This window comes from Oenanthe melanoleuca, chromosome 12 (assembly GCF_029582105.1).
Source record: "Oenanthe melanoleuca isolate GR-GAL-2019-014 chromosome 12, OMel1.0, whole genome shotgun sequence".
Classification (NCBI taxonomy): Eukaryota; Metazoa; Chordata; class Aves; order Passeriformes; family Muscicapidae; genus Oenanthe; species Oenanthe melanoleuca.
In genome coordinates this window covers 16,690,887-16,705,584 of record NC_079346.1, presented here as the reverse complement: position 1 = coordinate 16,705,584, position 14,698 = coordinate 16,690,887, and the positions used below count along the sequence as shown (strand labels likewise).

Genomic DNA, 14,698 nt, shown 5'->3' with positions numbered 1-14,698 from the left:
AAGTTTTTCATCCTAATGAATCTGGGGTTTTCTTCTGAATCTAGTGAATTTTGTATTTAAAAAACAAGAAAACAACAACAAAAGGAAACATACACAGTCCCAAAAACTTTCACAGGCCACCAAAACAATTCCTTGTTATATTTTGTAAAGTATCGTCTTCAGATAGTCTGAAATGATGTTTGTGTCTTGAGACTTATTAGATAATTCTGATGAAACGCATTGCTGTGCTCATACAGTTACTGCCCTGCACTCTTCCAGCCTATCTGATGTCCAGAGCGAATTAAAATGGAGATCTCAGTCCTTAGCAGGCATCAGTTCTGGGGGAAGATGTCGGATCCTGGTGCTGAGCATTTAGTGAAACAGCTGATATTTCAATGCAATTTAGATTTCAGCACGTTCAGAAAAACTGCTGCTGCCTTTCATTTTTCTTAGTACACCAGGCTGCAGTACAGAACATTGCTGTTGGAGCCAATGCGTGCTGGGGGGCAAGAGAATAGGAAGGATGTGAAGAAAATGTCTGATTTTATTACTGGTTTTTTTTTGTTCGTACACGTTTGTTGCAAGCAGCAGCTCAATCAGAAGTGTTTAACCTTATTCACTGGTTCTTTGTTTTGTGCAGAGGGCCCAAAGTTATTTTGTAGGTCAATAGAGCTCAGTGAAGAAAAAGAGGGTTGGGAAGAGAGACGTGCATTATTGCTTGAGGTGAGTATGTGAGGTCAGTTCCCTGGTAACTGTGGCTGAAAGCTGAGTATGGAGAGGGAACATGGCTATGAATGTGCATGAGAACAAATTCAGGTCTGTGAGACAAGCCTGAAATTTTGTAATTGCCTGGGCACAAAAGTTCTTTAGTATACTGGTGTGTATAACATCATGGTGTGATGTCCAGGCAGGCAAACCACTAAAATCTCTGTATGTTACAGGAGCAGCTACTTAACTATATGTAAAGAAAGTGTTTAAGAGAAATAGTGAATTTAGAGACTTCTACTAATAGAGGATTCAGAAACTTCTCCTAGGAACATATTTGATTTTTATTATTTACTGCAACGCTGAAGGAAGCATAAGGATGCCAAAAGGAAAGTGAAAGTAAAGCAATAAACCTTTTATTGATTAGAAGCGTGTCATCATTATTCCTTGAAGAAGTGGCCAAACAAAGTCAGTTTCAAAATCCTTTCAAAGATCTAACAGGAAAACCTATTGGGAAAGCCAGTTAGGCAGCGTTTCCAAGCTGGGGCTGATGGTCTCGGGTTCTGGGCAGCCTGGAGTGGCACTGCTGAACAGCACCTCTCTGCCCCCACGGCCACCCTCCATGGCTGCCCCGGGCTCTGCCATCTCACCCTGCTCTTGCTGCAGGGGTCCCTGCCCTGCTCCCACACTGACCAAAGGCCTGGACCCATCTCGGAACCTCGGTTCCCAAGGGGGCACCTCCAGTGGTTGCCGGGGAGCTGAGCCACGCCTGCCCCAAGTGTGGGTGCAGGATGCTGATGTCAGCGTGGCCATTGTGACCTGTGCCACCAAGGGCACAAAAGGGAGCGCTGGGCTCAGGCCCTGTGTCAGTGCGAGCTGACAACAGGAGGAGAAGGCAGGGCAGGGACGCGGCTGCCCAGGGACCCCAGGGATCCAGAGGAGACAGCAGCGTTCCTCAACGCAGCGACGGGAGGAGAAGGCGGACAGGAGCAGGGCTCACGCAGGGCTGGACAGGGAGTAGTGCCCTCGTGGCTCTGGGCCTGTGTGCCATCTCCCCACACCCTTCTTTCTCCACCAGAGAGAGGACAAGCGCCTGAAGGAGACTGTGGCCTTCCTGCACAGGGCCTCACTGCTGACCAGAACCATGTGTGAGAGGAAGCAGGAGGGCCCTGATGCCAGGGAGCCAGGTGAGGGCAAAGCAGCCCTCCCACAGCCTGCCCAGGGGCTCTTGGGGCAGCCAGCGTGGGGCCAGAGCAGAGGCAGGGGGAGGCAGCAGCTGCTCAGCCCTGCTGGGGCTGGGAGCCTCCTTCCTCCCCAAGTGGGGCCCAGCTGGGCCAGGGGGCAGCTGTTGGGACAGCCGTGCCCCCAGTGGCCCCTGCTCTCCAAGGCCTGCAGCCCTGCCCATCAGGCAGGCAGGGACAGAGCAGCCCTGGGGCCGATGCTGCAGGCTCAGAGCCCTGCAGAGGTGCTCATGCCCGGTGCCATTGGCTCTGTCCCCTGCAGCATGCATGCTGTGTCACCGCACTGAGGCTGACCCGGACACCTGCGGTGACAAACTGGAGAAGTTTGGGCTTTGTGCCCACGTGTTCTGCCTGGTGAGTGGCTCCAGGCTCTCTCTGCAGCATTGCAATGGGCACTCCATGCCACTCTCCCCTAATCCGTCCCCTCCCATTTTCTGCAGTATTTTACCACTTTGATTCCTCGGCAAGAAAATGAACGCGTTGGACTCATGGGCTTTCTCCCACGAGATATCCACCTTGCAGTCAGGCGGGCGGCACAGAAGGTGAGAGCCTGACAAACGAGCAGAGATTTGTGCCAGGCGAGGTTTGCCTGAGCTTAGCCCAGACCCCAGGAGAGAAAGGCCGGCCCTTGCAGCCAGCTGTGGGACAAAGCCTGGCTGGCAGCAGCTCCACGGAGGCTCTGGCACAGGAGCCCCCTCCAGCAGGCAGCTCTGTGGGCTGAGTGCCAGCAGCGGCCGCGCCCTGCGCCCTGCCCGCAGCCGTGGGGCTGCCTGGGGAGGCCCCGAGGCCGCCGCTGACGGGGCTGCTTGGCTCTTCCCAGCACTGCTGTGTCTGCGGCCAGAGCGGGGCCACCATCCTGTGCTGCGAGGAAAACTGCGGCAGATGGTTCCACCTGCCCTGTGCCAAGGAGGGCGGCTGTGTCACGCAGTATCTTCCAAATTACAGGTACCTCCTCCTCACTTCTGGCCACCCCCAGGGAGGGATCCAGCATTTCTCATTTTGCCCATCCCTCTTCCCCCAGCTCCTACTGCTCTGAGCACTTTCCAAAGCTGGATGTGCAGGTGACTCCAGAGCCAGGCACCGAATGCCCCATCTGCCTGGAGCCTGTGGAGGACGGAATGTCCTACAGAACCATGGTGTGCCCAGCGTGCAAAAGGGCCTGGTTCCACAGGGACTGCATCCAGGTAGGAGCCTTGGCCTCAGCTCTGGGCACAGCAGGTGCTCAGCAGCACCAGGGCCTCGCTCACACTGCTTCTGTTTGCCCTGCAGGGACAGGCCATGCGCACTGGCTATTTATGCCTCCACTGCCCCTTCTGCAGAAACGTTAGAGAATTTCTAACCCAAATGTTCATCATGGGGATCCGAATCCCCTTCAGGTTGGTGTCCTTCTGCCTGGCTCACAAGACAGGAGGATGCCAGTGCTGTGCTGTTCCAGGCCCTGCCCCAGCAGTCCTGGCCCTGGCCTGTCCCATGAGTCTGGGCTTCAGCTTTATGGATGACTTGGAAGAGCACTGGAGATAGAGCAAGCACCCTGTACCGCCGTGAGGGCAGGGCAGCAGAAACTCATCAGGTTTTCCTTTCTCCATCAGACTCCCAACATGGGAGGAAGATGACACCTTTGCAGATTTAGAGGAAAGGCACAGCCAGTGCAATGCCAGGAAATGCCTTTACCCAGGAGGCAGGGAACAGGCAGAGGAACATGGGTAAGTAGGGAAGCTCCACCTGGGGCTCCGCAGAGAACCAGCAGAGTGTGTCAGCAAGGGCTCTGCGGAAAGAACCAGAAGAGGTTGTCTGGACAATCCCGTGCTGTGGACGTTTTGTCTTCAGAGCCATGAACCCATTTGCTTCCCCAGGCCCTGGGAACTGCTCCTATGCTCCTCCTGTGCTGCTGAGGGCACCCACAGGCGCTGCTCTGGCCTGAGAAACTGCATAGAAAGCTGGGAGTGTGACACCTGTGCTGGTCTTGGCACAGGTATGAGGCAAAGCACCTGGGTGGCCCTGGGCTGGGGATGGTGCCCAGGCTGGGCTTGGCAGAGCCTGTCTGCACCTGGAGGGCTGGGGGCACAGCTCTGGCCTGGCCTGCCTTGGGCCTGGGAGGCTTTTGACATTCCTGCGTGCCCTTACAGCCTCCAGGGATGGGCCGGAGCTCCATGGCCCCAGCCTGACCAGCCAGTCGGGACTGGAGCCTCCTCATGGCTCCCCAGAATCAGAGGCCATCAGCCCCAGCTCCCACAGCCTGCTGCCATCGGGTCTGGCTCCCCAGTCTCCAGAGACCAGCAGGCGCAGCAGCCACCGACATGCAGCAGTGCAGACGTCACTGCCACCTTCCTCGCTGGACACCAGCAGCTCAAGCACATCAGGGTCAACATACAGCAGCTCCACAGACCCTGAGAACAGGGTCCATTGCAGATGTGCAGGGCCTGAGCGCAGGCGAAACGGCTCTCGCCAGCAAGGTCGGACCCCAAATCGACCCATCCAGTCAAGGAGTCACCGTGACAGGAGCAGGAGGGCAAAACCAAGGGCTGAGAGGCGCAGGCAAAGGGAGACGCCATCACGGGAATTCCCCAGACGCAGCTGCTCCCGCCTGCAGCGTCGGGCCACGAGTCCAGCTGATCAGACAAGGAATCTTCGTGACAGGAGCCACAGGAGAACTTCAGGGACTGAGGGGCCCAGGCGAAGGGAGACATGGTCAGAGACATTCCCCAGACGCAGCCGCTCCCGCCTGCAGCGTCAGGCCCAGAGTCCAGCTGTCCGGTCAAGGAGTCACCGTGACAGGAGCCACAGGACAACTTCAAGAGCCGAAAGGCCCAGACGAACAGAGACACCATCAGGGCCGTCCCCCAGACGCAGCCGCTCCCGCCTGCAGCGTCAGGCCCAGAGTCCCGCTGTTCAGACAAGGAGTCGGCGTGGCAGGGACACCAGGACAGCATCACGGGCTGACAGGCCCAGACGAACAGAGACACCATCAGGGCCGTCCCCCAGACGCAGCCGCTCCCGCCTGCAGCGTCGGGCCTCGAATCGACCTGTCCGGTGCAGGAGTTGCCAGGACAGGAGCAGCAGCACAGCAGCAAGGGCTGACAGACCCAGGCGCAGGGGGACACCGTCAGGGACCTCGCGCAGGAGCAGCCGCGCCCGCCAGCGACATCGGCCCTCAACTTGGACCTGAAACAGCAGCACTTAGTGCCATCTTTCCTTTCTAGTCTGTCTGGTTGCTGTTGTTAGTGAAGGTGAGAATGGTCAATTCAGGGATTTGAAATATGCAGGGCTTTGAGAAATCTGTATTAGCTCTTGATGTTTCTTTTGGCAGGAAAGAAGTCTGTGCTAAGTACCTCAACTTCTATGTTACCATGTATGAAGTGAAAATTCCCTTAAGGATGTGGCTAATTTAAAAAGGACATTGTTTCCTGCCTTGAGACTCCAACCTCAGATGTTTCCCCACTTCTTACCCTTCAATATGAATCACTCCTTCATGGACTTGGATGTGTTTAGGGAGACATGAAGAGCAAGGATGCTCTTAGGGAAACTTTCTTTGGAAAGGATGTGTGCTGTGTTGATATCCTTGAACAATCTCATTGCAGTAAAGCCAAAAGAAGACGGAAGAGAATGAGAGACTGCCTCAAGTGTCTGAAGAAATCAATGATGATTTTGTGTTGATTTAAAAGACTTGCTTCGACCTTCAAGAAACAAACAATGAAAAGACTGTGGAAATACCCTGGGACAAAGAGTGTGCACAGGACTCTGCCCCAGATGACTGTTCACGACCTTTGCCTGAGAACAACATAGCTCAGGAGTCAAATGCTTCCATGTTTTCCTTCTTTGGAGAAACAGAGGAGTTGGGTGTCAAAGAAGGTAACAGCAAAACCCTTCTAACAGTGCCATTTCTAAGGAAGAGCTTCTGGCAGGCACTGTAGAGCAGTATGGTGTAAAGAAGGTCAGGATCCAGGGGATTTTCAACAGCCAAAGTCAGTAATTAGGCAGAAGATTTTTGATCTTCATTTCTACTTGCCAAGGCTGTGGTAGATTAATGAGAAGTAACTCATGCTTGCATCTCAGGACTTTTGAAAGGCATGCTTTGAGAAGGCATTGGGTTTTGTGCAGACTGATGGAAAAGCTTGTTGTCATCCCCTCAATTTCTCAAAGAGGGGAAAAGGTGACACACCAGTCATATGGAGTTTCCTAGAACTCCTCAAAATTTTAAAGAAAACACATCTTAATGTAGAGTGATGAGCCACATCCTGGAGTTGACCCCAAGATCCATGAGCATTCTATTATTTCCTGAATTCTATTCTTGGACCTTGAGAGAATGGAAAAGGAATGACACATGATCATTGGGGTTCCTAACCTCAGATAAAATGAGGCTCTATGAAGTAGAGAGGAAAGAATATTGAATCAAGTCACATTCATGCAAGAAAGAAAAGAAACTGTGTGAAGTTATCCAAACGATTAAAAAACCTCAGTGGAACCACCCAAAGCAAAAAGGCCCCGACACTTGTGCTGAATTCAGAAGGTATTCAGTGTCTTCTGTATTCAATGATAAATGTTTGAGAATACATAAGAGATCCCTAGAACAAAGGGTAAAATACAGAAGCAGAGATATAGCTCAGAGAATCTGGGAGGAGAACATTCTGTCCTTTCTCCATTTGTCTTCTCCAGTGCAAGTATTTCACTTGAAAGGAGGAAGTTTTCCTGGCAAGAGAGATCATCTGGTTTTGGCTATCTTTCTGTTTTGGTGCTGTTATTGCAGAGTCTTCTGTACTTGGAACAATAAATCTGGGAAAAGTCACATGGCAAGAGGATTCACATTTCCAAGACAGCAGTTCTGAGGGTGATGATGAGCCTGAGACGTCAGAAATTGAAAAGGACCAAGAAATGCAAGTTCCATTTGTATTTGTTGTCTGCTTGCCTGTAGTAGTTGGATGCTGTGGGAATACTGACAGCAGCACTCAGGGAATGGGCAAGTGACACTGCACACCTCTGAGCAATGAAAGTCATCTTGGAAAACCATTCATGCTGCACAGGGTCAAACCTCCCAGCAGCCCATGTGGTGTGTAGTTGAATAGGAAAAGAGAGAAGTTGAGCACAAGAAATTAACTGGGTCCTTTTGGTTTGAGCAACCCCAATGTGAGTTTGGCCAAAAGGCAAAGACACAGTCAGTTTTCTTTTATAAAGGGTGGTTTTTTGAATAGAAGGCTCTATTTGGTTCCTATGGGATAAAGATTTTCAATGTATATCATTTCTCTGAAGCCCTACAGCTTTAACTCGAGTTCATGGAATTTGACAGTACCTTTTAGGATGCTAAAATCCCTTTGGACTTGTCTAGATTTCTTTCGCTGCCACACACAGAAAATCCGAGATTTTTCTTCTTCTCCAAAGATGATGAGCGCCTAAGAGGTAGGACACAACTTCTTACTGTTGTTTGTATATCTTTTGCTTTTAAAATCTTACTGGAATTCTGTGAGGAGGATAAAATGCTGCCTGGTTATGAATGTTTTGGAGTGAAACTTTGCCATCCTTCCTTGTGGTGGAATCCTGTGAGAAAGTCCTGGTAAAAGAAAGGCTGAGCAGCTTTCTGGCTTTCTTTTCTTTCAGGAAATTGCCTAATAGATATCGGGACTTGTAGAGCTTACAAAAAAAAATAGTCACTTGATAGGTTACTTAGACATTTGGGATCCCTACAGGTATGTGTATCATCTTTAACTTTTTCTTCTCTTTCCGGTGTTACCATTAGAAATGTTGAGTGTTCTTGTCAGCCACTTGGGTCCGTGTGGTTTTTCATCCTAATGCATCTGGGGTTTTCTCTTCTGAATCTAGTGAATTTTGTATTTAAAAAACAAGAAAACAACAACAAAAGGAAACATACACAGTCCCAAAAACTTTCACAGGCCACCAAAACAATTCCTTGTTATATTTTGTAGAGTATCATTTTTAGATAGGCTGAAATGATGTTTGTGTCTTGAGACTTATTAGATAATTCTGATGAAACGCATTGCTGTGCTCATACAGTTACTGCCCTGCACTCTTCCAGCCTATCTGATGTCCAGAGCGAATTAAAATGGAGATCTCAGTCCTTAGCAAGCATCAGCTCTGGGGGAAGATGTGGGATCCTGGTGCTGAGTATTTAGTGAAACAGCTGATATTTCAATGCAATTTAGATTTCAGCACGTTCAGAAAAACTGCTGCTGCCTTTCATTTTTCTTAGTACACCAGGCTGCAGTACAGAACATTGCTGTTGGAGCCAATGCGTGCTGGGGGGCAAGAGAATAGGAAGGATGTGAAGAAAATGTCTGATTTTATTACTGGTTTTTTTTTGTTCGTACACGTTTGTTGCAAGCAGCAGCTCAATCAGAAGTGTTTAACCTTATTCACTGGTTCTTTGTTTTGTGCAGAGGGCCCAAAGTTATTTTGTAGGTCAATAGAGCTCAGTGAAGAAAAAGAGGGTTGGGAAGAGAGACGTGCATTATTGCTTGAGGTGAGTATGTGAGGTCAGTTCCCTGGTAACTGTGGCTGAAAGCTGAGTATGGAGAGGGAACATGGCTATGAATGTGCATGAGAACAAATTCAGGTCTGTGAGACAAGCCTGAAATTTTGTAATTGCCTGGGCACAAAAGTTCTTTAGTATACTGGTGTGTATAACATCATGGTGTGATGTCCAGGCAGGCAAACCACTAAAATCTCTGTATGTTACAGGAGCAGCTACTTAACTATATGTAAAGAAAGTGTTTAAGAGAAATAGTGAATTTAGAGACTTCTACTAATAGAGGATTCAGAAACTTCTCCTAGGAACATATTTGATTTTTATTATTTACTGCAACGCTGAAGGAAGCATAAGGATGCCAAAAGGAAAGTGAAAGTAAAGCAATAAACCTTTTATTGATTAGAAGCGTGTCATCATTATTCCTTGAAGAAGTGGCCAAACAAAGTCAGTTTCAAAATCCTTTCAAAGATCTAACAGGAAAACCTATTGGGAAAGCCAGTTAGGCAGCGTTTCCGAGCTGGGGCTGATGGTCTCGGGTTCTGGGCAGCCTGGAGTGGCACTGCCTGAACAGCACCTCTCTGCCCCCACGGCCACCCTCCATGGCTGCCCCGGGCTCTGCCATCTCACCCTGCTCTTGCTGCAGGGGTCCCTGCCCTGCTCCCACACTGACCAAAGGCCTGGACCCATCTCGGAACCTCGGTTCCCAAGGGGGCACCTCCAGTGGTTGCCGGGGAGCTGAGCCACGCCTGCCCCAAGTGTGGGTGCAGGATGCTGATGTCAGCGTGGCCATTGTGACCTGTGCCACCAAGGGCACAAAAGGGAGCGCTGGGCTCAGGCCCTGTGTCAGTGCGAGCTGACAACGGGAGGAGAAGGCAGGGCAGGGACGCGGCTGCCCAGGGACCCCAGGGATCCAGAGGAGACAGCAGCGTTCCTCAACGCAGCGACGGGAGGAGAAGGCGGACAGGAGCAGGGCTCATGCAGGGCTGGACAGGGAGTAGTGCCCTCGTGGCTCTGGGCCTGTGTGCCATCTCCCCACACCCTTCTTTCTCCACCAGAGAGAGGACAAGCGCCTGAAGGAGACTGTGGCCTTCCTGCACGGGGCCTCACTGCTGACCAGAACCATGTGTGAGAGGAAGCAGGAGGGCCCTGATGCCAGGGAGCCAGGTGAGGGCAAAGCAGCCCTCCCACAGCCTGCCCAGGGGCTCTTGGGGCAGCCAGCGTGGGGCCAGAGCAGAGGCAGGGGGAGGCAGCAGCTGCTCAGCCCTGCTGGGGCTGGGAGCCTCCTTCCTCCCCAAGTGGGGCCCAGCTGGGCCAGGGGGCAGCTGTTGGGACAGCCGTGCCCCCAGTGGCCCCTGCTCTCCAAGGCCTGCAGCCCTGCCCATCAGGCAGGCAGGGACAGAGCAGCCCTGGGGCCGATGCTGCAGGCTCAGAGCCCTGCAGAGGTGCTCATGCCCGGTGCCATTGGCTCTGTCCCCTGCAGCATGCATGCTGTGTCACCGCACTGAGGCTGACCCGGACACCTGCGGTGACAAACTGGAGAAGTTCGGGCTCTGTGCCCACGTGTTCTGCCTGGTGAGTGGCTCCAGGCTCTCTCTGCAGCATTGCAATGGGCACTCCATGCCACTCTCCCCTAATCCGTCCCCTCCCCTTTTCTGCAGTATTTTGCCACACTACTTCCCAGACAAGAAAATGAACGTGTTGGACTCATGGGCTTTCTCCCACGAGATATCCACCTTGCAGTCAGGCGGGCGGCACAGAAGGTGAGAGCCTGACAAACGAGCAGAGATTTGTGCCAGTCGAGGTTTGCCTGAGCTTAGCCCAGACCCCAGGAGAGAAAGGATGGCCCTTGCAGCCAGCTGTGGGACAAAGCCTGGCTGGCAGCAGCTCCACGGAGGCTCTGGCACAGGAGCCCCCTCCAGCAGGCAGCTCTGTGGGCTGAGTGCCAGCAGCGGCCGCGCCCTGCGCCCTGCCCGCAGCCGTGGGGCTGCCTGGGGAGGCCCCGAGGCCGCCGCTGACGGGGCTGCTTGGCTCTTCCCAGCACTGCTGTGTCTGCGGCCAGAGCGGGGCCACCATCCTGTGCTGCGAGGAAAACTGCGGCAGATGGTTCCACCTGCCCTGTGCCAAGGAGGGCGGCTGTGTGAATGAATACATAATCCCATACAGGTACCTCCTCCTCACTTCTGGCCACCCCCAGGGAGGGATCCAGCATTTCTCATTTTGCCCATCCCTCTTCCCCCAGCTCCTACTGCTCTGAGCACTGTCCAGAGCTGGACGTGCAGGTGACTCCAGAGCCAGGCACCGAATGCCCCATCTGCCTGGAGCCTGTGGAGGACAGAATGTCCTTCAGAACCATGATGTGCCCAGCGTGCAAAAGGGCCTGGTTCCACAGGGACTGCATCCAGGTAGGAGCCATGGCCTCAGCCCTGGGCACAGCAGGTGCTCAGCAGCACCAGGGCCTCGCTCACACTGCTTCTGTTTGCCCTGCAGGGACAGGCCATGCGCGCTGGTCTTTTATTTTTCCAGTGCCCCCTGTGCAGAGATGGTGAGGAATTTGTTGTCCAAATGTTCATCATGGGGATCCGAATCCCCTTCAGGTTGGTGTCCTGCCTGGCTCACAAGACAGGAGGATGCCAGTGCTGTGCTGTTCCAGGCCCTGCCCCAGCAGTCCTGGCCCTGGCCTGTCCCATGAGTCTGGGCTTCAGCTTTATGGATGACTTGGAAGAGCACTGGAGATAGAGCAAGCACCCTGTACCGCCGTGAGGGCAGGGCAGCAGAAACTCATCAGGTTTTCCTTTCTCCATCAGAGAACCAACATGGGAGGACAATGACGCCTTTGAGGATCTAGGAGAGAGACACAGCCAGTGCAATGCCAGGAAATGCCTTTACCCAGGAGGCAGGGAACAGGCAGAGGAACATGGGTAAGTTGGGAAGCTCCACCTGGGGCTCCGCAGAGAACCAGCAGAGTGTGTCAGCAAGGGCTCTGCGGAAAGAACCAGAAGAGGTTGTCTGGACAATCCCGTGCTGTGGACGTTTTGTCTTCAGAGCCATGAACCCATTTGCTTCCCCAGGCCCTGGGAACTGCTCCTATGCTCCTCCTGTGCTGCTGAGGGCACCCACAGGCGCTGCTCTGGCCTGAGAAACTGCATAGAAAGCTGGGAGTGTGACACCTGTGCTGGTCTTGGCACAGGTATGAGGCAAAGCACCTGGGTGGTCCTGGGCTGGGGATGGTGCCCAGGCTGGGCTTGGCAGAGCCTGTCTGCACCTGGAGGGCTGGGGGCACAGCTCTGGCCTGGCCTGCCTTGGGCCTGGGAGGCTTTTGACATTCCTGCGTGCCCTTACAGCCTCCAGGGATGGGCCGGAGCTCCATGGCCCCAGCCTGACCAGCCAGTCAGGACTGGAGCCTCCTCATGGCTCCCCAGAATCAGAGGCCATCAGCCCCAGCTCCCACAGCCTGCTGCCATCGGGTCTGGCTCCCCAGTCTCCAGAGACCAGCAGGCGCAGCAGCCACCGACATGCAGCAGTGCAGACGTCACTGCCACCTTCCTCGCTGGACACCAGCAGCTCAAGCACATCAGGGTCAACATACAGCAGCTCCACAGACCCTGAGAACAGGGTCCATTGCAGATGTGCAGGGCCTGAGCGCAGGCGAAACGGCTCTCGCCAGCAAGGTCGGACCCCAAATCGACCCATCCAGTCAAGGAGTCACCGTGACAGGAGCAGGAGGGCAAAACCAAGGGCTGAGAGGTGCAGGCAAAGGGAGACGCCATCACGGGAATTCCCCAGACGCAGCTGCTCCCGCCTGCAGCGTCGGGCCACGAGTCCAGCTGTTCTGAGAAGGAGTTGGAGTGACAGGAGCCACATGAGAATTTCAGGAGCTGACAGGCCCAGGCGAAGGGAGACATGGTCACAGATATTTCCCAGACAAAGTTGCTCTCGCCTGCAGTCTCTGGCCTTAAGTCCAGACGTCTGGTCAAGGAGTCACCGTGACAGGAGCCACAGGAGAATTTCAAGGGCCGAGAGGCCCAGGCGAAGGGACGCACCATTGTTGGCATCTCCCAGACGCAGCCGCTCCCGCCTGCAGCATCGGGCCACAAGTCCCACTGTTCAGACAAGAAGTCGGCGTGGCAGTAGCTACAGGAGAACTTCAGGGACTGAGGGGCCCAGGCGAAGGGAGACATGGTCGCAAACATTCCCCCGTCTCAGCCACTCCCGCCTGCAGCGTCAGGCCCAGAGTCCCGCTGTTCAGACAAGGAGTCGGCGTGGCAGGGACACCAGGACAGCATCACGGGCTGACAGGCCCAGACGAACAGAGACACCATCAGGGCCGTCCCCCCGACGCAGCCGCTCCCGCCTGCAGCGTCGGGCCTCGAATCGACCTGTCCGGTGCAGGAGTTGCCAGGACAGGAGCAGCAGCACAGCAGCAAGGGCTGACAGACCCAGGCGCAGGGGGACACCGTCAGGGACGTCGCGCAGGAGCAGCCGCGCCCGCCAGCGACATCGGCCCTCAACTTGGACCTGAAACAGCAGCACTTAGTGCCATCTTTCCTTTCTAGTCTGTCTGGTTGCTGTCGTTAGTGAAGGTGAGAATGGTCAATTCAGGGATTTGAAATATGCAGGGCTTTGAGAAATCTGTATTAGCTCTTGATGTTTCTTTTGGCAGGAAAGAAGTCTGTGCTAAGTACCTCAACTTCTATGTTACCATGTATGAAGTGAAAATTCCCTTAAGGATGTGGCTAATTTAAAAAGGACATTGTTTCCTGCCTTGAGACTCCAACCTCAGATGTTTCCCCACTGCTTACCCTTCAATATGAATCACTCCTTCATGGGCTTGGATGTGTTTAGGGAGACATGAAGAGCAAGGATGGTCTTAGTGAAAACTCTTTGGAAAGGATGTGTGCTGTGTTGATATCCTTGAACAATTTCATTTCAGTAAATCCAAAAGGAAGAAGGAAGAGAGCAAGACACTGCCTCAAGTGTCTGAAAAAATCGATGATGATATTGCTGCTAATTTAAAAGACTTGCTTGGACCATCAAAGAACAAACAATGAAAAGACTGTGGTCTTTCCTAATACCCTGGTGTTGGAAAATCCCAGCTCTACAGGGAAGTGGCAACTGAGAGGCATTTTAAAAATTTTTATTCCATTATTAATCTTATTGAAGGATGAAACATTACAGATGTAAAACTCGACACCATTCTATCAGAAGTGACGTATTTCTTACTTACAATACCTTATAAATGTTTTTCAGCCTGTTTGCTCTTGCCACATGATTCTAATACTTCCAACACCCATCACATATTATTTTACCCCACAATGCATCTTGCTACAACGCATCTTCCCCATTTCTAACTCTTCTCCTAATAGTGGATTCAGAAACTTCTTCTAAGAATATATTAGATTTTTGTTATTTACTGCAATGCAGATGGATGCATAAGGCTGCAAAAAGAAAAGTGACAGCAAACCAATAAACCTTTCACTGACTACAAGCATGTCATGTTTGTTCCTTGAGGAAGTTGCCAAACAATTTACAACTTACAGCTTCCCAACTTACCCCTGTTCCTCTGCCTGTTCCCTGCCTCCTGGGTAAAGGCATTTCCTGGCATTGCACTGGCTGTGTCTCTCTCCTAGATCCTCAAAGGCGTCATTGTCCTCCCATGTTGGTTCTCTGATGGAGAAAGGAAAACCTGATGAGTTTCTGCTGCCCTGCCCTCACGGTGGTACAGGGTGTCCCTGCTCTTCCTCCAGTGCTCTTCCAAGTCATCCATAAAGCTGAAGCCCAGACTCATGGGACAGGCCAGGGCCAGGACTGCTGGGGCAGGGCCTGGAACAGCACAGCACTGGCATCCTCCTGTCTTGTGAGCCAGGCAGAAGGACACCAACCTGAAGGGGATTCGGATCCCCATGATGAACATTTGGACAACAAATTCCTCACCATCTCTGCACAGGGGGCACTGGAAAAATAAAAGACCAGCGCGCATGGCCTGTCCCTGCAGGGCAAACAGAAGCAGTGTGAGCGAGGCACTGGTGCTGCTGAGCACCTGCTGTGCCCAGGGCTGAGGCCATGGCTCCTACCTGGATGCAGTCCCTGTGGAACCAGGCCCTTTTGCACGCTGGGCACACCATGGTTCTGTAGGACATTCCGTCCTCCACAGGCTCCAGGCAGATGGGGCATTCGGTGCCTGGCTCTGGAGTCACCTGCACATCCAGCTCTGGACAGTGCTCAGAGCAGTAGGAGCTGGGGAAAGAGGGATGGGCAAAATGAGAAATGCTGGATCCTTCCCTGGGGGTGGCCAGAAGTG

At 52.9% G+C, this 14,698-nt stretch overlaps 2 protein-coding genes across 3 annotated transcripts; both read left to right on the top strand.

Moving 5' to 3' along the window:
• Positions 1-1,549: 1,549 nt before the first annotated feature.
• On the top strand, positions 1,550-8,609 carry LOC130258256 (PHD finger protein 7-like). The gene is made up of 13 exons (XM_056501472.1): positions 1,550-1,871; positions 2,188-2,279; positions 2,366-2,467; positions 2,746-2,870; positions 2,947-3,109; positions 3,195-3,301; positions 3,515-3,628; positions 3,779-3,897; positions 4,052-5,152; positions 5,233-5,774; positions 6,670-6,796; positions 7,170-7,316; positions 8,312-8,609. The coding sequence occupies exons 1-9, from the start codon at positions 1,829-1,831 to the stop codon at positions 5,089-5,091; spliced, it is 1,905 nt and encodes a 634-aa protein (XP_056357447.1). The 5' UTR covers positions 1,550-1,828; the 3' UTR covers positions 5,092-5,152; positions 5,233-5,774; positions 6,670-6,796; positions 7,170-7,316; positions 8,312-8,609.
• Positions 8,610-9,241: 632 nt separating this feature from the next.
• Positions 9,242-13,883, top strand: LOC130258336 (serine/arginine repetitive matrix protein 2-like). 2 transcript variants are annotated; one of them, XM_056501605.1, is made up of 10 exons: positions 9,242-9,564; positions 9,881-9,972; positions 10,059-10,160; positions 10,439-10,563; positions 10,640-10,802; positions 10,888-10,994; positions 11,205-11,318; positions 11,469-11,587; positions 11,742-12,980; positions 13,061-13,883. In XM_056501605.1, the coding sequence occupies exons 1-9, from the start codon at positions 9,522-9,524 to the stop codon at positions 12,917-12,919; spliced, it is 2,043 nt and encodes a 680-aa protein (XP_056357580.1). In that variant the 5' UTR covers positions 9,242-9,521; the 3' UTR covers positions 12,920-12,980; positions 13,061-13,883. The 2 variants fall into 2 exon arrangements, with proteins under 2 accessions (XP_056357580.1, XP_056357581.1); XM_056501606.1 differs by having other exon boundaries at positions 9,243-9,564; positions 13,039-13,880.
• The last annotated feature ends 815 nt before the right edge of the window (positions 13,884-14,698 follow it).